General features: G+C 39.7%; 3 protein-coding genes and 1 non-coding gene across 5 annotated transcripts in view; 3 read left to right on the top strand and 1 right to left on the bottom strand.

Annotated features, from left to right (window-relative positions):
- The first annotated feature begins 234 nt into the window (after positions 1-234).
- Positions 235-774, top strand: LOC119190723. The gene has a single exon (XM_037443193.1). The coding sequence runs from the start codon at positions 235-237 to the stop codon at positions 772-774; it is 540 nt and encodes a 179-aa protein (XP_037299090.1).
- Positions 775-1,562: 788 nt separating this feature from the next.
- Positions 1,563-3,005, top strand: LOC119190722. The gene is made up of 2 exons (XM_037443180.1): positions 1,563-1,628; positions 1,761-3,005. The coding sequence occupies exons 1-2, from the start codon at positions 1,563-1,565 to the stop codon at positions 3,003-3,005; spliced, it is 1,311 nt and encodes a 436-aa protein (XP_037299077.1).
- A 2,872-nt stretch (positions 3,006-5,877) lies between these two features.
- The window catches only part of LOC115446105 (electron transfer flavoprotein beta subunit lysine methyltransferase), a 75,521-nt gene continuing 57,702 nt past the window's right edge, over positions 5,878-23,696 (bottom strand). Inside the window, exons 2-5 of one of the 2 annotated variants that reach the window (XM_037445214.1) lie at positions 16,264-16,348; positions 8,223-8,353; positions 7,887-8,074; positions 5,878-6,035 (exon numbers count right to left, since the gene is read on the bottom strand). In XM_037445214.1, coding sequence (XP_037301111.1) covers positions 5,889-6,035; positions 7,887-8,074; positions 8,223-8,353; positions 16,264-16,348 — 551 coding nt within the window. In that variant the 3' untranslated portion in view covers positions 5,878-5,888. The remainder of the gene's footprint in view (positions 6,036-7,886; positions 8,075-8,222; positions 8,354-16,263; positions 16,349-23,696) is intronic. The other variant, XM_030172664.2, reaches the window with a different exon arrangement.
- Positions 8,112-8,183, top strand: Trnaa-ugc. The gene has a single exon. It is a non-coding gene; the product is annotated as a tRNA-Ala (tRNA).

The raw sequence follows: 23,696 nt of genomic DNA, 5'->3' as shown, positions 1-23,696 counted from the left end.
AAAAAGTAGCGAAGGGTACCGGATGTGTGGCGGTTCTGTTGGGGGTGTGGGTAGTGGGAGCCTACTTCTCCCCAACAGATCCCTAGCCGAATTTGAGAGTTTTCTCATTCGGCTGGGAACCCTGGTGGTGCAAAGCAGCCAGCCCCGCCCTGTGCTTGTCGCCGGCGACTTCAATGCCAAATCCTTGGCCTGGGGTTCGTCGGTGACGGACGCGCGGGGTAGGGCCCTGGAGGAATGGGCGATCTCCTCAGGACTGGTCGTCCTAAATCGGGGTCGGAGGACACGTGCGTGCGGCACAACGGGGGTTCGGTGGTGGACATCACGTTCGCCACCCCGGACCTAGCCCGCCGTGTCCAGGGCTGGAGAGTCCTGGTGGAGGAGGAGACGCTGTCCGATCACCGGTACATACGGTTCAGTGTCTCCACTCCCCGGACCAACCAGCCCAGCAACAGTGGAAGTTTGACCTCCCGACGATGGGGCGGCCAGCGTTGGGCCGTTACGCGGCTCAACCGGGAGGCCGTGAAGGAAGCCGCTCTTGTTCAGGCGTGGTTCCCTGTACCGGCAGGGCCGGTGCGGGTCGAAGAGGAGGCGGAGTGGTTCGGGGGCAATGTCGCAAATCTGCGACGCGGCCATGCCCCGGGCCCGATGCCTCCCTCCGAAGCGACAGGTGTACTGGTGGTCGGCGGAGCTCACCCAGTTACGCGCGTCCTGCATGGCTGCGCGCCGTCGACTCGCCAGACACCGCCGCCGTCATTCCCGTCCGCCCGGCGATGATGAACAGGAGCGGCTGCTTCACGGCCTACACAAGACGGCCAAGAGAGCGCTGCGGGTGGCCATTGCGCAAGCAAAGGCCGCGGCACGTGAGGAGTCTCGGAGAACTCTCGACAGCGACCCGTGGGGACGCCCGTACCGCATGGCGTTGAGCAAGCTCCGCCCGTGGGCGCCCCGCTGACGCAGAGTCTCCGAGCCGATCTGGTGACGGACGTTGTCGCGGCGTTATTTCCGGCCACCCAGGAGGCCATTCCTCCACCGATGGCGCCACGTCCATCGGCGCCATCGTTGTCGATTCCGGCAGAGGATATCCCGGAGGTTTCGCCTGGAGAGCTCCAGGTGGCAGTGTCTCGGTTGCGGAGCAAAACTCGGCTCCGGGGCTCGACGGTGTACCCGGACGTGTCTGGGTCCTCGCTGTCGAGTCACTGGGTACGAGGCTCCGTAGCCTTTTCTCCGCGTGCTTTGAGCAGGGCACTTTCCCGTCGCGGTGGAAGACGGGGAAGCTTGTCCTGCTCAAGAAAGAAGGGAGACCCGCAGAGTCGCCATCGGCCTACCGACCGATCGTGTTGCTCGACGAGGTGTGCAAACTGTTCGAGCGTGTGGTACACGCTCGCCTCGTCGGGCATCTCGAACGGATCGGCCCGGATCTGGCCGCTTGCCAGTACGGGTTTAGGCGCGGCCGATCCACGATTCACGCGATTCTGCGGGTGAAAGCACTGGCGGAGGATGCAGTCGCTCGGGGCAGGGTCGTGCTGGCGGTGTCCTTAGACATCGCCAACGCGTTTAACACCATGCCCTGGGCCTGCATCAACGAGGCACTGCGGTATCACGAGGTGCCACCTTATCTCCGGCGTCTGGTGCGCTCGTACTTGTCAGACAGGTACGTGGTGTATCCGGGCGCTGACGGGTGGCACCGTAGAGCGATGTCGTGCGGTGTCCCGCAGGGCTCGGTCCTCGGGCCGCTCCTGTGGAACATCGGCTACGACTAGGTGCTCCGTGGTACCAACCTTCGAGGCGTCGCCGTCGTCTGCTATGCGGACGACACGCTCGTGACGGCGACGGCCAGGACCTTTCAGAGGGCGTCCCTGCTCGCCTCATTCGGTACCGAATTGGTGGTGCGCAGGATTCGGCGACTGGGTCTCGCGGTGGCTCTCCACAAGACCGAGGCCCTTGCCTTCCATGGGCCTCGGAGTAGGCCGCCCATCGAGGCCTACATCTCTGTGGAGGGCGTGCGGATACCCGTCGGCTCAAAGATGAAGTATCTCGGTCTTCATCTGGACAGCCGATGGGACTTCCGCGCGCACTTTGAGGCTCTCGCCGAAGTTGGTACGGACGGCCGGTGCTCTCGGCCGTCTGCTACCAAACGTCGAAGGTCCTGGCAATCCCTGCCGGAATCTGTACGCTGGAGTCGTGCGGTCTATGGCCCTATACGGTTCTCCCGTATGGGCCAATTCCCTGAACGACCGCTGCGTCAGGCTGCTGCGAAGACCGCAGCGCATGGTGGCGCAGCGTATCGTCAGGGGCTACCGCACGATCTCACACGAAGCGGCTTGCGTATTGGCGGGCACTCTGCCCTGGGATCTCGACGCGCGGGCTCTCTCTTCTGTCTTCTGGTGGCGGGAAGAGAGCTTGCGCCGAGGACAGAGGCTAGCCCCCAAGAGGTCGAGACCACTCTGGTCTCCCTCCGCAACGCCGCTGTGGAGGAATGGCAGCTCAGGCTGGAGAGCCCGAGTGCGGGCTTGAGGACCGTCGCGGCAGTGCGACCCGTCCTTCGACAGTGGTTGGACAGGCGCCACGGTGCGCCGACATTCCGGCTGACGCAGGTGCTCACCGGGCACGGGTGCTTCGGTGCATACCTGTGTCGCATAGCCGGGAAGGAGGAGTCCGCCGCGTGCCACCACTGTGGCAACTGCCGCGAGGACACGGCCCAACACACTCTCGAGGAGTGCCCAGCCTGGACGGAAGAGCGCAGCGCTCTCTTGGCCGTCATCGGAAGCGACCTCTCGTTGCCGACCGTGGTCGCCGCCATGGTCCGCAGTCGGAGGTCGTGGCGAGCTATGGCCTCCTTCTGCGAGCGTGCCATGTCGCAGAAGGAGGCCGCGGAGCGGATAGGGAGCAGACCGATCCCGCCCGCCGCCGCCATAGGAGGAGAAGGAGGCGTCGGGGCGACGGTGTCTAACCCGTCGCCCTGCGCCTCGTGGGCAACCGGGGCCGCCGCTCCTACCATCCATTAAGGCGGCCCACGGGGTGGGCGACAGCGTGAAGGGCTAGGCCTCACGTTGTCGCCGTCGCCACAGCGACGCTCGGCGTGCGGGGAACGGACCTTTCCCCGCCGAGTCGGGCCGCGAAAGCGGCACTGCGCAGGGCGGTTCCGGCGCAATCCATGCGTTCTGCTCAGGTTTTCCCGGAGCCGTCCCTAATGCGCCGATGATGGCCCACGCGGGGGTTTTAGTCGGTATTCCGGTGCGCTAAGTCTGGTAGGGACCCACCCAGCGACCGCCCATTACATCTCGGGCGACTCGTAGCATCGCTGGGTGGAAGGCGCCGGTGAGTCCGACACTCCCCGCCTCCTCGGAGGTGGGGGTCCGTAAATGGATTTTCCCGCGACACTAAAAGGCAGGTGTGAGTAGCGCAGCTAGATGTGAGTTCCGCAGGCAGGTAATGCAGCTAGACGTCAGTTCGGCAGGCAGGTGATGCAGCTTAACGTGAGTAGCGCAGGCAGGTGTGAGTAGCGCAGCTAGATGTGAGTTCCGCAGGCAGGTAATGCAGCTAGACGTGAGTTCGGCAGGCAGGTGATGCAGCTTAACGTGAGTAGCGCAGGCAGGTGTGAGTAGCGCAGCTAGATGTGAGTTCCGCAGGCAGGTAATGCAGCTAGACGTCAGTTCGGCAGGCAGGTGATGCAGCTTAACGTTAGTAGCGCAGGCAGGTGTGAGTAGCGCAGCTAGATGCGAGTTCCGCAGGCAGGTAATGCAGCTAGATGTGAGTTCCGCAGGCAGGTAATGCAGCTAGATGTGAGTTCCGCAGGCAGGTAATGCAGCTAGACGTCAGTTCGGCAGGCAGGTGATGCAGCTTAACGTGAGTAGTGCAGGCAGGTGTGAGTAGAGCAGCTAGATGTGAGTTCCGCAGGCAGGTAATGCAGCTAGACGTCAGTTCGGCAGGCAGGTGATGCAGCTTAACGTGAGTAGCGCAGGCAGGTGTGAGTAGCGCAGCTAGATGTGAGTTCCGCAGGCAGGTAATGCAGCTAGACGTCAGTTCGGCAGGCAGGTGATGCAGCTTAACGTGAGTAGCGCAGGCAGGTGTGAGTAGCGCAGCTAGATGTGAGTTCCGCAGGCAGGTAATGCAGCTAGACGTCAGTTCGGCAGGCAGGTGATGCAGCTTAACGTGAGTAGCGCAAGCAGGTGTGAGTAACGCAGCTAGATGTGAGTTCCGCAGGCAGATATTGCAGCTAAACGCGAGTTGTGCAGGTAAACTTTTATCTGCATGCAGGTTAGTTCTTTCAGTCGAGGCGGAGCGTGCACCGAAAGTGGCCGCTCTCCTCGGCGTGCGCGGCGAGACTTTCCTAGTAAGGTTAGGTTTGAACATAATGACGCCCTATAAGGTTAGGTATGAACATAATGTCGCCGAGTAAGGTTAGGTTTGAACACAATAACGCCGAGTAAGGTTAGGTTTGAACATAATGTCGCCGAGTAAGGTTAGGTTTGAATATAATGTCGCTGAGTAAGGTTAGGTTTGAAAATAATGTCGCCAAGTAAGGTTAGGTTTGAACACAATGTCGCCGAGTAAGGTTAGGTTTGAACATAATGTCGCCGAGTAAGGTTAGGTATGAACATAATGTCGCCAAGTAAGGTTAGGTTTGAACACAATGTCGCCGAGTAAGGTTAGGTTTGAACATAATGTGCCGAGTAAGGTTAGGTTTGAACATAATGTCGCCGAGTAAGGTTAGGTTTGAACATAATGTCGCCGAGTAAGGTTAGGTTTGAATATAATGTCGCTGAGTAAGGTTAGGTTTGAACATAATATCGCCCTATAAGGTTAGGTTTGAACACAATGTCGCCGAGTAAGGTTAGGTTTGAACATAATGTCTCCGAGTAAGGTTAGGTTTGATCATAATGTCTCCGAGTAAGGTTAGGTTTGAACATATTGTCGCCGAGTAAGGTTGGGTTAGGTGGGGTTTTTATTCTTCTTATCTGAATTACTTTATGTCCTCTTGGCACATATCACCGTAGTTAGTTTTGTTTTATTTACCACTTCTATCTCACCGGAGGTCCTTACTAACGGCAAACCCACAATCCTCGCTTTAATAACTGCAATGAACGAAAGGCATGTTGGAAGTAGCAGTGGCGAAGAGTCTATATAAGTGGATTCCTACCCACTTCCCTTTTGTAATATATAGGTATATGAGCAAACTATGAAAATAAATGATATTATTAGTAAATAAATAATTAGAATACTATAGTGAACAAAATTCTAATCATAATTACTTTTAGTACTTACATTTTGTGTAGGCGTTCATTTCGGAAAATTTCGCCCTCCGCCACCGGAAGTTAGGGAAAAAGATAGAGGCTCCCTGTTTTGGTATCAGTTTTTTCAATAGCCAAGAGGGTACAGTTACTTAACTTTTGCCTCAGTCCACGAAAAATGCACCCCATGCACGAGCATGCATATGGTGTTTAGATCGACGGCACAATTAGTGGGAGGACCGAATTGGTTTGTTGGTAAACTTATAAGGCATGGTCTTTTGGTTTTTAGGAACAACCACGTAAAAACCGTTCAGGTTGGACTAAATAGCAAATATGATATATCCACTAAGGGTGATACAATAATTAGGATAACTTCGTACAGTGGTACGCCGCATTTCATATTTACGAATTCTGACTGCAGAGTGCCAGGCACTTTTCTTAATTAATACGACAATATGAGCAAAAAAAAGGCTTTCATGTCCTTATAATTTATTTCATTATTTATTTGGTTTCCAAATTTTGTAGGGGTCGACTGCACACTAATCTAGGGTTATCCACAGCCCTACGGGATCAACCTTCTGCTTTTAAGCATAAGCCATAAGGAAATATAATTAATTTCTCACATAAAATAAATAAAAACGACAAATATAATAGATATCATTTATTAAGCATCCATAGCGTAGTATCTGTAAAGCCGTTGTTCTCATCACAGCTTTCCTTGGGTAAGTCGTATTTGGCCAATAGTTGCAGTCTGTCGCGACGCGCATGCGTCAAACCGTGCCGGCCTGGGTCGCCGATCAAAACCTGCGAAAGAAATTCACAGGTATACTGACATGAATTAATTCTTGACGATGTAAACAACACTCTCTCAAAATTAGTGCATTGGTTTAGCGTTAACAATTTATTATTAAATAGCGAAAAAACTAAATGCATAAAATTCGTCACACGCACGCACGCACACGTAAAAAAGTTAACGCTAACATTTATAAATAGTGACGAGGTGAGCCTTGTGGATACAACCAAATTTTTGGGTATCACACTGGACTGTAAACTTCAGTGGGGCCCTCATATATCTGTCCTAGCTAAAAAGCTGAGCGCCGCAGTTTTTGCAGTGGGCAGGATACGCCAACTAACTGATATTGAGACAGCTAGATTGGTCTATTTTGCTTACTTTCATAGTTTGATGAGTTATGGAATTTTACTATGGGGTGGTGCTGCTGACATTAATACTATATTTGTTCTACAAAAAAGAGCGATAAGATCTATATATTTGCTAAGCCCTAGATGTTCGCTACGAGAAATATTTAAAGAAGCAAATGTAATTTACAGTAGCATCACAATTCATTTTCACTAACTTAGTGTATGTCCATAAAAATATAGAAAAATTTCCAGAAGTTAGCGATATCCATAGTTTAAATACTAGAAACAAAAATAATTTACTTAATCTCTAAACAAGGGTCCAAAAGATCAGCAAAGTATACATTTTTATAACAAAGGTCCCACTGAGATCAAATCCTTAAATATTGCGAAATTCCAAGCCATTATTAAGCGCAAGTTGTGTAATAAAGCTTATTTCTCAGAATCAAGAACAACAAGATAATAGATCTCAGAATACCTGGAGGATATAAATGCCTGGGACTAAGCATTTTTGTGTGATTTTCTTTGGAATCATGTCACTTGATAGATATATTATATTTTTCGTAATGTAACTGTAGGCGGCTTGGGTATGAAATACTCTCTAACTGTCTGTACCTGCGGCGGCGTCGTGTGACGGGTCGGCCACTTCCCTACAATATGGCTGAGGAGGTCGATGGCTGGCACATGCGTCATACTCGTGAACGGGTGCTAAGCTTCCCATTCGTAACATGTAAAATCTAATTATCATTAAAACATTTCACACCACATTTATGCATATTATTAATACTATACTGTAGCGGGTACCCTTTGGGAAAGTTTCACCGTTCATCACTGGGTTGTACTAGCCTTTGGGAATAGATACACTAATACTAAACAGTTTAGGTATTAGCAAATTGGAATACGTGTCACATTGTCTCATCAAGTATATTCAAAATCGTTTTAATAAATCCGGCTAATTTGTATCGATAATTGTGGTTCTTTATGGGTCGTGGTGATCGCTTATCAGCAAACAACTCACTGTCTCGCTTGTCAACCTCATAAAGAACTTATAATATGTATATTGTTAATTATTTTTATTTTGTAAAAGATCCTCTACTTATGAGGTTTAGGCCGGAGTCCACTACGATGGCCTAGTGTGGGTTGACTTCACATATGTTCTTATGGAGAATTCTCAGGTATGTGGATTACCTCACGGTGTTTTCCTTCAGTATTAAAGCATACAATAACTCGTAAAAAATACACATGTAACTTTAAGTCAGTGTTGTGTGCCTTGGAATTTGAACCTGCGACCTTAGGCTTCACAAACCGGTCAATTTCTAACTAAGCACACTGGTAATCGACATAGGCATTATTTTGCATAGTTATCGACTGTTAATTATTCCAATGGATCTACTTGCAAATAGTTGAATTTAATATCATTAGTAAATAGCCCATCGGTCTAATAATTAAAATTACACGGTAAAGTACTGTAAACATAGAAAACAAAAAAAATGGGAAATAAATAGAATATATACTTACAGTTTTACCGCTTGCCCTAAGCTGTTCAAGCCAATGGAACAAAATGCCAGCGAATTCTTCATTATAAAACATATCGCCTATTAATATTGTATCAAATTCAGTACATTTAGTGCCTATTAAATTGTCCATATTCGTTTCAATATTAACTTCATTTATTTTTCCATTTATATTAGTAGCTGCGATGGCATCTGAAATTAATACATAATTTTGACTAATCGTTCAAGAGGGGATGTAGCTCAGTGGTAGAGCGTTCGCTTTGCATGTGAAAGGCCCCGGGTTCGATCCCCGGCATCTCCAAAATTTTGTTTTATATTTTTTGTATCACTTTATACTTACAAGGATCAATGTCATTCGCCAGTACATATTTTGCTTTCATTCTTATTGCCGCGATAGACCCCGCGCCGCAACCGCAGCCAACGTCTAGAACTTTGCGATCTTTTATGAGATCTCCATTGTCCAAAATGTACCTGAAAATAAGCATAAGTATATTAAGATATGCAGGAATAAATATAACTTGGTATCCCGATTTTATTGTAATACCGATTGGCTGAAATTTTACGTAGCGACATCTGTTGTACATTTAATTTTAATGTTTGTAAATGGTATTGTAAATAAGCGCCATCTATTATTTTATATGGGTATTAAATGCTTAACTAAGTACAATGATAGAGTTTAAACGTTTATTTAAATAGATGTCGCTAAAGTGACATTCAGTAATTTAGTCTAAACCACTATAATATTGTATAGCAATTGAAATGTTATCACAAATAACCATACAACTAGTCTTCTAGTTTTAAATTCTGTTTAAAATGTATGTGTGAGTCTAAATTATGGCAAGATTAATACAGTACTATATGGCCATCTATTTTATATCGTGAGTACTATGTACTAAGTATTAGATTACATAGTCGTTGCAATAGATGTCGCTAGCAGACATTATTTTCACTGTGATCCTATAAGAGTAAAACAAAAATGTTCAAACAACAAAAACTAAAATCTTAATGACATAAATAAATTTAAACCATATTATTTTATGCAAATATTTTTTGGTGGTATTAAATTTTATATCAATATATATTATATGTACAATTATATATCCCATAGCAATAAGAGTATGTTGAAGTGTTTTTTCTGTTATTTATGTGGTGTTCAATAAATAGTTATCTATCTATTATGTCTAACTGCAATAGGAACAATAAATATGTATACTATAAATACATGTATGTTTCCTTGTATAATATTTAACATGAATTATGGATATCCTTTTACGTCAACGTATAGGAAAATTATACATTTATACGAACGAAGGTAACAACAAAGCTATCTGCACTAATTAAGTTTAAAGTTAACAACTTTACGCTCAATCAAACTAACACAATTCAAGGAAATACTGCTAATTTTGCCACTTATCAGCATAACTAACTTCTGCTGTTCCTCGACTTCGCGGCTGTAGAATTCACATGAATTTTGAAACAATCGAAATCCTTGTTTCAGGAATTATAACATAATCGAAATGTTATAATTCCTGAAACAAAGAATATAAATATATTTCCACGTTTCCAATAGTTTTTATATCTTCGTATAGGGTTTAAAATTATAATTTAGGTACTTTTTATCATAGGTACTGCGTTATGCAATTTCGAAAAGGGCAAATCTCATAAATATAGCATATCTATAAATGTATATATAATAACAATTAACAACAAAACTTCTTTAATTTTAATTGCTAATTGAGCTCAAATGGTAACCCAAAAATACATTTTTTACACTACTTTTCCATTTCCTAAACTTTTTACATTTTCAGACATGTGCCCTTTTCGAAAATGCATATTCAATTGAATATCTATCATATATAATTGGAATAATATCACCAACTTTATTTCCCTATTCTTAATAATCGTAAAATATTTAAAACTATTCAATATAAACAAAAAAAAAATACAAACTGCACTCGCATTACACCTGCTAATGAAACTAAAAATACTAAGCAGACGAGAATACAGAAAAACGGCTATAAAGTCCGCTTAGTTTTATTTCAAAGTCTAACATTCGCGCAAACACAAGAAATCATTATGATAATACATAACTTTGGATTAAAAACACCTAGGTATTAAATAAACCGCTGCATGTCATTCTTGTTTATTATCCTTAGTTATCAGTCTTATACTGCTGAGCAATGCTATTTAAACGCCGCTTAGTAACAATATCTAGACATCGCGATGACCAGACACAATCACTCTAGCATACTAGACATTCTACATAGTAAGTCGCTTATTTAACAAATATATGTTTGTTTTCAAAACATTTACTGCTTCAATGAAAACATTTCACAGAACACACAAAATTAAAATGTCCAATAAATTGGTACATTTCGCCAAACTCTCCCGAGATCTGCGTACAAACAGATATTTCCAAGAATTCCCCGCAATTCTATTATGCTGGCTCGGATCTGTGTTCTGAGAACTCACCCTGAGGGTGTGGGGTGGCTGCGGGGGCGGTTCTCGGAATTCTGACTAAGCCGCTGCCACGTCAGTACTTGGAAAAGTAATCTTGCGTGTAAAGGAACTCCATAAATTTTCAGTACGAACCGAATTTTTTTATGATTTTGCTCGAAACACGCACTTGTAAAAATTACTTAGAATATTATATGAGTACCACAAAATTCGTACATATTATGCTAACTATTTAATTTAATATACAAAACAAATAAATATGTCAATTTGTCCTCGCCACGAAACAAAGTCAAATTTATGAAACATTTTCTTATAAAGTTTATAAAGCATAATATTGCGTTTTATTGACCGCGTCCGGTGGGTGTTCCGGTTAAGAGCGTCGGGGATTTTCCGGTCGAGAAGTCCCGGCAAATATCCGGGATAAAACAAGTGCCCGATAGCTTGCAAGTACCAACTATGAATCATCTTGGTTTATCAAGTGAACTAGTAATGTATTATGTAGGACATGCTTTCGTCTCTTATCAGTTGGCTTATCCTACAAATATTATAAATGCGAAAGTTTGTGAAGATGTATGTATGTTTGTTCTTATTTCACGAAAAACTACTGAACGGATTTGGATGAAACTTTACAGTAATATTGTTTATACATCAGAATAACACATAGGCTACAATTTATAACGATTTTGTGTATTTTGGTCATAATATAACGATACACATCAAGTACTTAAGTCGGAAAAAAAATTATCCCGCTAAACTCCTTCACGCGGGCGAAGCCGCGAGCAAAAGCTAGTATTAAGTTACTTATATAAACACATATTTCGTTAGGGAAGCAAGTACATTTAGCTTTACAATGTGTCTAAGAATAAAACATCCAGTGATATTTCTGAACATACGACAGTAAGATATTATAATATCTTAAGTTAATTTGTTTCAAGAAACTTACATGCGTTTGTAGATCTAACACTCGATCAGTCTCAGTAATAGAGAGCGCTGGCCGGGGCGAGGTCACGCGATAATGGAGGTCGCGTCGACCTCGGAATTTACACTTTACGATACACATAGTGAACTTCACGCAAGTTCGATTCCCGTATATTCATTAGTCACTTTCTTGCTCGCTACTCTTACGGCTTACGTATATTCCGCCCAAGACAGGTGTGTTTGTAAAAGCCAGCCTTTGCTAGACTATTAAACCTACGCTAGATAGTATGATGGTTATCTATAATATAAAAATGAATCGTTGAATGTGTTGCTAAGCGCAAATCTCTAGAGCAGCTGAACCGATTTCGCTAATTCTTTTTTAATAATATTCGTTGAAGTACGAGGATGGTTCTTATTTAGAGAAAAATTTAAAAAATTGCTTGAAAAAGTCTAAAAACAAAACTTTTCTATATTCACATACAAAAGATTCGTAATAATACTTAAAAGTCAATTTGAACTTTAATACCATACCATAAAGTTTAGTGTTAGTGGAAGGGTTCCGGCAAGGCAAAACAATTGAGTGACGTTAGTGTCGTATAAATATTAATGTCAATATGTCGACTGCTAAGCGGTCCGAAGTTCGCCGGGTCAGCTAGTGTTAAAAAAATGATAATTTCGTAACAACCTGGTATATCTCATACATTGCATAGCGGTGGGTGGTAGTGATTTTTTAATAAATAGACTGGCATTGCTCCCTTCATTGTTAAGACGTCGCACTAAACCCTACAATAAGTATATACTACTACCCTGTAACTTACATTTAAAGTTCTCTTCGTGGCAAAGTGGAGGTAGACGTGTATTTAACGACCATGAAAAATAGTTGCGGATTGACTACTCCATTAATATATTCAAAATTTCAAATGACCTCCAATTCAGTGACTTTTATTTATTTATGTTGTGTAGCGCATTCAACATTCTTCTGGTATTGTAATCGTTTATAAGTTACTGATAACTCAAAATTAAGTAAGTAACCTATTCGTTCGTTTGCCGATTTATAATACAAAAACACTGCTAATAAAAAAAAAAACAGTAAGTAAGCATATCAATTTTGCGTACTCATTGCACAATAATTTTAAGACTTATATCTTCAACACTATCTTGTCAAATGTTTTGATAAAAAATAATTAAATTATTATCGCCTTTATTGAACGATACGTATTTTCCTACATTTACAGATAATATCATATACTAATATAGGAGTGAAATTTGTCAGTTTTAATGGAAAGGATAATCTTTAAAATCACTAGTCCTTTTAAAATGATTTCGCTAATATGAAGCTACCTGTTCCGTGAGTTCTATAGGGTTTCTGTTTTTCCCGAGGAACGGGCTAATCAACAAAGCCATGAGAAGAAGCTAGTCGCATATTGATAATAAATAATTAGATTGATAAAGTAATTATAGAGATAAATAATTCCTTATAATTGTAGATAACCGATAATGAGATAACTGAAGTCGCTAAGCAGTTGCTTAACATTTAGAGCGAGAAAGAGCATCAGAAAGAGACAGCAGATGGTGAGTAATCCGGCAAAATGGCGGAGGAATCCGCGGATGAGTCACATATTCAATAATTTATAAGGTAACCGAACGATAGCTTGCTATTGTTTACAAATATGCAGGCTTCCTTGAGAAGGTGACCGCCATTTTTAATCTAATTTGATATCGGACAATGCCGGTGCAATAAAGGATATTAATAATCTGATTTTGTTTTTTTTTGTGCACTTTTTTTACTGTTTACTTCGCACTAAGATATAATGTCTTGTGGTGACTAGAAGGAACTTTCGATTTACCTATATCATTAAATGTAGTATCTATAGGAATATTATATTATATGGCGAACTAATAACACGACAATATGATTGAAGCACGTCAATAATTACTTACAAAAATATAGTTAGGACTTAGGACCTAAAAAGTCTCAGAAAAAGCAAGGTCGGCCTGAATGGTACGTTTAGAAGCATGTGAGCTTTTGCTAAATCAAGCCACATTTACCAATAACAGATCATCATCTAAGTATAAACATAAATAACTAAATAATATTAATATATAAAAGCCGCTGTATCAATATATAAATTTGCATACTGTGGTCTTCTATAATTGAAGGAGCACGTCACATTTTAATTTGTAATAATGCTACGACATTGTTTTTATTATATGCCGTGTATCGTTCGTTGGAGGTCCTTAAATAAATAAATAAATTAGAGTATCAGCTATCATACAGCGCTCACTGGCGGGTACAGTATTACTGACAGAGAACAGCAATAAATGACACTAGAGTTTAGTTTAGTAATTTAGTTGACAATTTCTAGTGAGTAGTCGTTGCCAACTAACAGACATTAAACTAAATATTTGATTAGTTGATAGTTGTTTCAACATTTATTAGTTTAGTATAAAGACATTAAACAGTATAGTTAGTTATATACACAACATCAGGACCAAATATGTGCTCCAAAAGTTGTTACCAATCTATACTCTATACTATTGTATAAAGCTGAAGAGTTTGTTTGTTTGTTTGTTTGTTTGTTTGTTTGAACGCGCTAATCTCAGGAACTACCGGTCCAAACTGAAAAATTCTTTTTGCGTTGGATAGCCCTATGTTCGTGGAGTGCTATAGGCTATATATCATCACGCTATACCCAATAGGAGCGGAGCAGTAATGCCTAATCTCAGGAACTACCGGTCCGAACTGAAAAATTCTTTTGCGTTGGATAGCCCTTTGTTCGTGGAGTGCTATAAGCTATATATCATCACGCTATACCCAATAGGAGCGGAGCAGTAATGGCTAATCTCAAGAACTACCGGTCCAAACTGAAAAATTCTTTTTGCGTTGGATAGCCTTTTGTTCGTGAAGTGCTATAGGCTATATATCATCACGCTATGACTAATAGGAGCAGAGCAGTAATGGCTAATCTCAGAAACTAGGAGTTTGAACTGAATAATTCTTTTTGTGTTGGACAGCCCTTTGTTCCTGGAATGCTATAGGCTATATATATCGTCTCGCTATGACCCATAGGAGCGGAGCAGTAATGAAACATGATGCAAAAACGGGGACAATTTATTAGTTTTGAGAGCTTCTGTTGCTTGCGCTGCGTAAACGGTTAAAGTTATGAAACAATAATGTATGACGGGATTGTTCCTCTTAAAAAGTTCTACAAAAATATATCATAAAACAAAGTCCCCCGCTGCATCGGTCTTCCCGAACGTGTTAAACTCAAAAACTACCCAACGTATTAGGATAAAATTTGGTATGGAGACAGTTTGTAATAAAGACGTCTTATTTGAAATGTCCGTGTGACAAGTCACAGCGTCCTTAGATATTAATACAAAATTAACATATTTGTATTAAATACGCTAATACGTGCATTAAATCGTGTAAATCGCGATATGGATAAAATATGAAGTATTTTACATTGGTGCTTTGCTATTTTACGGTATATTACGTAACTGTATGCGATGGATGACATGTGGCAGAAAGGTTTTATTTTTTTAATGTTCTCCATGTTTTGGAAGTCCACTGAAAGTAGCTCTCCCTTAAAGATATCCTGACCGACCTTTTACAAGCTGACTGTATCAAGCTAGTACCGGCGACTTTTACAAGGTCTATATTTAGATTTGCATAGTTTATTGACCGCCTATCTGACATCAATCTTCTTCGAAGGTTGTCTGTTGTCCAATTTAGGAATCGAACCCACGTATCTATAGTATATATGTCACTAAATAAGACTTGTTTAACAAATACTATATGATTCGGTGTTACCCGCAATGATTCAGATTCACGTGGCAGGTCATTGATCTCTTCACGTAAACAAAATATAACGTTACGTAAGGACTAATGGCTGATGTCGACATCGTGTGACATTGTGATTCATTACCTGAAGAGTGTTTGAAAATTATTGTTTTTTTAAGCCTACTGAGTCATTAAAAGCTTGTGGTACTCATTAAGGTGCATACATTTGGTACACAAAGCAAAATTTAAAAATCAATTTATAACTTACTTTTTACTAATGTATTTTTAAACTGAATATCGCAGTAATATTATTAAAACTTACGCGAGACAAATTAAATTAGTCGAAAACAACACGGTTTCAGTGATTCAGTGATCGAGAGGCCTCCGCGACGCGACATCCTCTTAGTACTCGCCCCTGAGGATGACCTACTTAATAGGTCGAAACTGTTAGGCGATTCCGACTACTTTTTAAACATGAGTATAACCGTTTTGTTTTCGACTAATTAAATATTGCAGGCTTGAGATTTTCTCATACCTATGACTTATAGACGTTTGTTGCTTCTTTGTAAAGTTTTCTGTTAAACTGTGAACAGTGTTGTTGGGTACATATTTATTTATGCAGTACATGTGTAACTTTACCCTTTACTTATTTAATGTGTAAGTGTTTTCTGTTCCTTTTGAATAAAATAAAATAAAATACCATGTAAACAACCTTTTGTGTTTTTTTAGTATGGGCCTCAGCACCAGGGACACCTTCGAATGGTATACTGGAATCCCACGGCCTAGTGACTGCAGGGAACTCGAGGTAAGTTGGAAGGGGATAGCTGGGAAGGTAGAGTGGGGGAAGGACAGGGAACCATCTTAGAATGGGAGGAGGGGAGAAAGCCAGGAAATGCTCGCGAGCCTTTATAAGCCCCAATGTGAATTACACCTATGAGGAATACACACTGAACTGTGTTCCTAGGGCCGTGACAAATATCCCACAGTACATGAGCGTGCATTAAGTGAGGAAATCGAATGCACACGAATTCCCTCGGAGAAGGGGGGACCTATTGTATCATTGTTTTGGTAAGTTTTCCAGTAACATCGAATACCTATAAGATTTAGTTTCTAGTGATTTGGACGTCATTCAAAACACAATTGAGTTTCCCTGTAAGAAAAGGTTTATTGTGTTTACGTGTATGATTCATATAAACAAAAGTATTTAGTAATAAAACTTTACCTGTAAGAAAAGAAACGACATTTAACGTCATTAATCGAGATCAAGATGTTGATTCCAAAATCACCTCTACAGTAATTAGCTCTATCTGTAACAAAATAAATTGTTTTTTCTTCACAGCTACATGCTTTATAGCTTAACGATTCGACCACAGATTACAAAATTAATGGTATCATAGGTCTATGGTCGAACCATCACAATGGCGGTGCGCGGGAATATTTTCATCCAAGAAAAATATATTTTTCTTTAAATATATTATAGAAACATCTGGAATTTCAGCACTTTATCATCAAGCCTATTGTCCGATACAAAACGATAGACCAGTCTTGGACACAAGACGTTACAAAGCTGGTGAAATGTAATAAAGTGGACATGAGACCTTACAAAACTTGTGAACTATGATAAAGATTACCTTCGAAAAGAGAGACAGGAGTGACAAAATTCCTGTATTTTGTAGCACTATGTATGTTAAAGACCACTAGTAACAAAGCTTATAAACGGGTAGACGTCACACGACACGGAAGACTTCAATTCGCGTCACAGACCTCAGACGCCTTTCCGTTTAATGTTATGCATTTTTGCATAATTATAACAAAATACGTATGAGATTCTTTATGGGTAAATTCGCGAGTAATTGCTCTACTACTATTAAGGTTATCGAGTAAATAAAATTGCGGAATTCGCTTTCCCGTCACTTTTTCAGTAGTGTTTTTGTGTTGGGTTTGGTGGATTTTGTATTTCATACATAAATTCATAGCATCACGCCTTTTTCTCTTTCCAGCGGTAGGCAGACGTGTAACACACCAGCGCGATAGTCACACCGCGTGCGCAATACAATTGCGCCATCAAGACAAACTATTTGTTATTATCAACACAAAAAAATAAATAAATACCGCCTAAAAAAAACTAACACATAAAACATAAATGAAGATTACAGATATGTATATGGTTACCAATGTTTTGGATTGGGTGACTAATAAAATTGAACTCTGTACATTGTTTCCTTATGTTTGTTTATGGATGTATCTAGCTTAGGTAGTATATTTTTTTCTAAAAAGATTCAACATCACTTCACCGAAACGTAATAAAAATGTCCATGAATTAAGTATGGTATTTTCCGGCCCATAATCGCGTATCGCGAAGATTTTTTCTCTCGAATGAATCACTTCATTGATAATAAATTATCAATGCAGACTCGGCCTTGGGGTTTTACTACCTTATACTCACATACCGTCGGCACATTTTATATGGAGTGCGATTAAAATTCTTTAGTTCGGTATTTTGTTGCATTCTTTTCTTTAAATTGTTTACATGTGTCTCGAATGGGGGTCTTATACGAGGTCGGCAAAGAGACTTTTACTGCACCTGATGTAAGTGCAGTAGCGTCCAGTAGAATGTCGACTGATAGATGATTACCACTCGACAGTCGACACAATTAAACCGGACACAGGCTGATCCCAGAACGCGATACACGTGTGCCACTATGGCGGGTTTTAACACCTTGTGTACGGTGGTCACTATCCGGGCGGATATTAAATACATGTATGTTACTAGCAAAAGCGTTCTAGATGTCTAGTTTCGTTTTTTGGGTATTGATTTTATTTCTTTTTTTTGCTTCGTTTTTACATATCATGGTCGTGGTTAAATAAATAAATAAATAAATCTATATATTATATAAAAATGAATCCCTATTTCCGTTGGTTACGCCATTACGCGTGAACGGCTGGACCGATTTCACTATTTTTTTTTTGTTGTGTTTGTTATTGTTGTATTGAAGGACCTTATGAAAGAAAAAATTAATGAAGTTGAGCGGAACGTTAGAAAATTTAAGAAAAGTTAATTTCAGCGATTGACAGAAAACTGCAAATTCATAGTTAAGACGGGACAACGTCTGTCGGGTCAACTAGTAAATAATAAAAAGTAAGCTACCAAAAAATATCCGACAGTTGCTTAACTCACATAACATATTTTCAAAGAAAAGATAATACGTAAAAGTGTGTACAATGTCACATGACACTAGTGTGTTACAATTCCGGTAATTCTTATCAGCACAACATTCTTCACATATTTATTACAGTCAGTACTGATAATACTGATTGCAAAGTGAGGCAGGGGGGTCGAAAACGCTACATGTACTACATACTGGTGGTAGATCTCTCATATGCGAGAGTCCGCCTGGGTAGGTACCACCGCAATGTCTATTTCTGCCGCCAAGCAGCAGTATGTAGTCACTGTTTTATTCCGGTTTGGAGGACATTGTAGCCCGTGTAACTACTGGATATAATGAGACTTAACATGCAGTGGAATACCAAACAATACTTTGTAGTTTATGGGCGGTTGTATCGCTGACCATAAGGCGAACGGCAAGATCGTCTGGTCATTCAAAGCAATAAATAAAAAAAAATGTTAAAGAATGAAAACATGTTTATTTTCGTTAACCACTATAGGTTAAATTTCACTTAAAGGTATGAAGTCTCCTTTTAAGTAAAATATTATAACGTGTATTAGGAGACTTCAGAAAAACTTCGCCATGTTTGTATAAAAGAAAAAGCTTTATACACCTTTTTGAGCATATTGCGCCGAAGGAGTGAGATTTGGCATCATTAGAGTTCAAATAAAAGGCGTGCACTAAAATAAAATGTACCTAGTAAGTATAATTATGTGTGTTACAAATATATTGACTTGGATGGTGGAATTTCAACCACTGAGTAAAATAACAACTAATTCCTTGTATTAGCAACGCTAATTTAAAACGAGGCACAAAAATGGCGAGTCCTTAGCCGGTTTTTTATTTTCCTGGTTAGGCTACATTTAAATTTATGCAAGGAAGGAAAAACCTAAATGTCAACATACACTTTTTAAATACCCAATGTCGGGGGTTAATAGAGACGAATGACCCTATAGGGAATAACAATACTTAAGTGATAAAGGTTTTGGAACGCGTCGGATGCAGGCCGTTTCAAGTTAGTATGAAAATCTTTAGCAAGACCTGTATTTAGTACAAAGGCTGATGATACCTAGTGACTGTAAGTATATTAAGACAGCGCTATCGTTTATAAAGCGTTTACCAACATTACGTAAATGTTTCTATACAATCAAAGATTTTTTGTTATAGTATAAAGATATAATAACCCCCAGATAAATCTATATATATAAAAATCAATTGCTGTTCGTTAGTCTCGCTAAAACTCGAGAACGGCTGAACGGATTTATCTTATCTTGGTCTTGAATTATTCGTGGAGGTTTAGGGAAGGTTTAAAAGGTGAGAAAAATTCGAATAATTGCCGGGAAAATCCTCAAAACAGCATTTTTCTATTTCCCATACAAACGTTTTCTAACTAATACGTAGAGTCAATTTGAGCTTTATTGCTATTGTATAAAGTTCACTGTTGTTTAAGCAATGTAGGTGTGTTCCTAACATCAAAGCAGTGTGCGTTGGAGCACAGAATATAATAATATAATGTCGCGTTCTGAAACTCAACAAAAGTGATATCGCGGACCCGACTAAATTGAACAGTCACAAAATTTAATATATCATTAGTTATTTGGTTGGCTTCACGATATTATTTCTTTTGTTTTACTTTAAAATGCATGTTTTCGTTATGGACAATTTTTGAGCTACTTTTGCATATCTATACTTATAATAAATCTGTAGAGAGGTCAATTCTGTACATGAAATATATTTCCAAAATAACTGGGGGTGATTAGGGATCGATACTGATGCCAAAAATGCAATTAGTAAAATTTTTGTCTGTCTGTCTGTATAACCGTTATAGAAACAAAAACTACTCGACGGATTTTAACTTAACTTGGTACAATTATTTTTCATACTCCTGAGCTGGTTATAGTATACTTTTCATCACGCTACAATTAATAGGAGCATAGCAGTGATGGAACATGTTGGGAAAACGGGAGAAGTTACTCCATTTTTTAAGCTTCCGTCATTTCGTGTGCAACCTTAATGGTTAAAAGTTCCTTCGATTTCACCAGGATCCCATCATCAGACCCTGACCGGACAATCGGACCACCTGCATACCACCATAAATTAAAAAAACATCCCGACAAATTGAGCACCTTCTCCATTTTTGAAACCCAAAATCCACGCGGGCGAAGCTGCGGGCGGAAGCTAGTATTTTATATTTAGATACAATATACAGGGTGTCCCAGAAAGTAGTGTGAAGCGGAAGTCCAGAGATAGAGCACCCCTTGGGGTATCCGAATCACCCCCATGTATGTTCCGCGATTTTTCATAGTTTTCGAGATATGAATATTTTATAGAAATTTTGAGAATTTCGGATTTGAACGATTAAATGTTAATTTTTTTAAAAAGTAGGACTTATTCAAGACTTGCTTTTGCCGTTATAAAAGTAGTAGTTTCCCGGGAGCCTATGTTCTTCCCAGGGTCCCAAACTGTCTCCATACCAAATTTCCTCTTAATACGTTGGGTCGTTTTTGAGTTTAACACGTTCAGGCAGACAGATGCAGCGGGGGACTTTGTTTTATAATATATTTTTTAGAACTTTTTAAGAGGAACAACTTTAACCGTTTACGCAGCGCACGCAACGGAAGCTCTCATAACATAACATAACAAATAAAGGGCTATCCAACACAAAACAATTATTTCAGTTCAAACTGGTAGTTCCTGAGATTAGCCATTACTGCTCCGCTCCTATTGGTCATAGCGTGATGATATATAACTTAGAGCACTCCACAAACAAAGGGCTATTCAACACAAAAAGAATTTTTCAGTTCGAATCGGTAGTTCCTGAGATTAGCCATTACTGCTCCGCTCCTATTGGGTATAGCGTGATGATATATAGCCTATAGCACTCCACGAACAAAGGGCTATCCAACGCAAAAATAATTTTTCAGTTTGGACCGGTAGTTCCTGAGATCAGCCATTACTGCTCCGCTCCTATTGGGTATAGCGTGATGATATATAGCCTATAGCACTTCACGAACAAAGGGCTATCCAACGCAAAAATAATTTTTCAGTTTGGACCGGTAGTTCCTGAGATTAGCGCGTTCAAACAAACAAACAAACAAACTCTTCAGCTTTATATAATAGTAAGTATAGAAGTATAGAAGTATAGATTTGGAGGTGCTCTATCTCTGGGCCTCCGCTTGACACTACTTTCTGGAACACCCTGTATAACTTATATAGAAATTCCTGTAAATTGTATATGTAGTTACGCATTACCTAAACCGTCCCTAAATAAGAATATAATATAGATATAAATAGCATGATACACTAATTATATTATAGACAAAGAATAACAACCGTAAAATAACTTTAAATTATAATCTGTAAAACTACCTTCTCTAATTGTGAGTATCTGTATAAAAAGTTGCATACTGTTGAAACGGTGGAAAATGTTGCACATATAATATACTAGCGACCCGCCCCGGGCAATTCTCCGAAAAAGAAGGTTTTGGCATAATTAACCTGGCTCAATTTTTTTTTCAATATTTGAATGATTTGCTTCGTTTATATCAAAAACATAACTTAAAGAAATATAATAAGGGTAAAGGCACTTAAATTGATCCATTAGACGAAGACATATAGCTCATTGAAAATTTAAATAATCAGATAAATGAGATCAAGACATGTGAATGAGAATGGTAGCATATATACATTTGTAAAACCATGAAAAAAACTATAATGTCATATTTTTGTCACCTTCAATAAATCACAATAAGTCATAAATAACTATAAATATTTTAGTTATTAATAACTTGGTTAAACTTTAAAATTAACATGAAATGAAAATCTGCAATTGTATCAGTATCTTTAACATACATTTTCTCTCTGTTCCATAAAATAACTAAATAAATCAATAAATTAATAATAATCATAAATTTATCATAAACATAATCAATTGAACTTTAATTTTTTTATAAAAAAATAATGACATTCTTTTGAGCATTATATTATAGATCTACTATATTATATTTCTGAGACTGACTCACGCTAATTTCTTAATTAATGTTTAAGAAAATTAGGTTCTCTCAAATGTTATCATCACAATTATTAAATAGGATCGATTTCACTTTGGGTTTATTAGGTAACTTTTTGGTAGAAATATAAAAAATATATTGAAATGATCATTAATCAGTTAGCAACTCTATTTGAAATTTAAATATATGTAATACTCAACCAATTAAAAAATGTTCAAAGCATGATTATCAAGGACGTCTCCCCATTAGCCAATATTCGCAAAAATTTCAAATGTTTCATTATTATATTTTGGCAAATCCAAGTCCTCTGTCGTAGCATTCTCTTCTCCATTTTTTTTTGCATGGCCTCTTTTCCGAATTTTCATTTTTTTTTTAATGTATTATATGTATAAGCAGGCTTAACTACAATATCAGTTAATATTGAAACACAGTTTTAATTTGATTCTTATGGTAAGGATTCATCATCACCGTTTTCTTTAAGAATATTCGACCAATCTAAGTTCGACTGATCTAATAAGCTTAGTTCAGTTAGTGTGGTAGATTCAGCTAATGGTACCACATACACGCTAATATTATGAGGGGGTAGTATATAAAAACCTAGATGATTATCATGAGGACATTAAATAGCTTCGTCTATACAGGAATTCTCGCAACAGCTCTACTTGCGAACAGTAAATAGACGCTGCGCTAAATTTGAACAAGATGAATCAAATTTAATATTGTCTATTTTGATTAACGAGTGACCAAAGTTTGGGAATATATGTCTTGTCAGATATAATTAAAGGTGATGGCAAGAAAACATCATCCTTATTTTCTTGGAAGCGTTCAACATCAGTTCCACATGTGCTTTCAAGAGTAGTATTACTAGCTAGCAATTGAGCCGTTTTCTTCTGTTCCCTTTTCCCTTAAATAATAAGCCTTGGAATTGTGTCTCTATCTTATTCTTTAAATTCTCTATTCTCTTGATGACATTTTTAAAATACTGAGTGGCTTTTTATTTGCCTTCTGCCTAAGATATCTAAGTCGCTCTTTTTCTTGGTTTTCTTTCCATAAAATTTCGTCAGTCTTTATTCAATTATATTTTCTTTTTTCTGCTAACCGTTTCTTGTTACATGAAATGATAATATTAAATTTTTTATAAAGTGAAAAACCTAATCCTGTTTAAAATTCTAATTTACCTGGCCCATGTCTAATTAATCTGACGTAAAATCGCCAGCGAAATCCAGAATAATTAGACCCAGCTAAATGTGATTTAAACACTAAAATTCATTTCCCTTCTAATTTTATCAGAATTCACAAGTAACAAATACATCAAAGAATTTTAAAACTGTTTCGATTTTCGGTGGTATGTTATAAAAAATATTGTGTTAATATAAATTAAATAAAATACGATCATATAAAATTAGACAACTTGCCTTACAAAAGCCAGAATCGATGATATTATCGTGTTTAATTCTCTATTTACGCTACATAGGAAC

The sequence above is a fragment of the Manduca sexta genome, chromosome 5 (genome assembly GCF_014839805.1).
Source record: "Manduca sexta isolate Smith_Timp_Sample1 chromosome 5, JHU_Msex_v1.0, whole genome shotgun sequence".
Lineage (NCBI taxonomy): Eukaryota > Metazoa > Arthropoda > Insecta > Lepidoptera > Sphingidae > Manduca > Manduca sexta.
This window is presented reverse-complemented; position numbering and strand designations above follow the sequence as displayed.

Excerpts from the sequence above, each read along its gene's own strand:
- LOC119190723 (XM_037443193.1), top strand. The coding sequence starts at position 235 with ATGGGCGATCTCCTCAGGACTGGTCGTCCTAAATCGGGGTCGGAGGAC.
- LOC119190722 (XM_037443180.1), top strand. The coding sequence starts at position 1,563 with ATGCCCTGGGCCTGCATCAACGAGGCACTGCGGTATCACGAGGTGCCA. Across the intron at positions 1,629-1,760 it reads CACCTTATCTCCGGCGTCTG|GTGCTCCGTGGTACCAACCT; the intron begins GTGCGCTCGTAC and ends GGCTACGACTAG.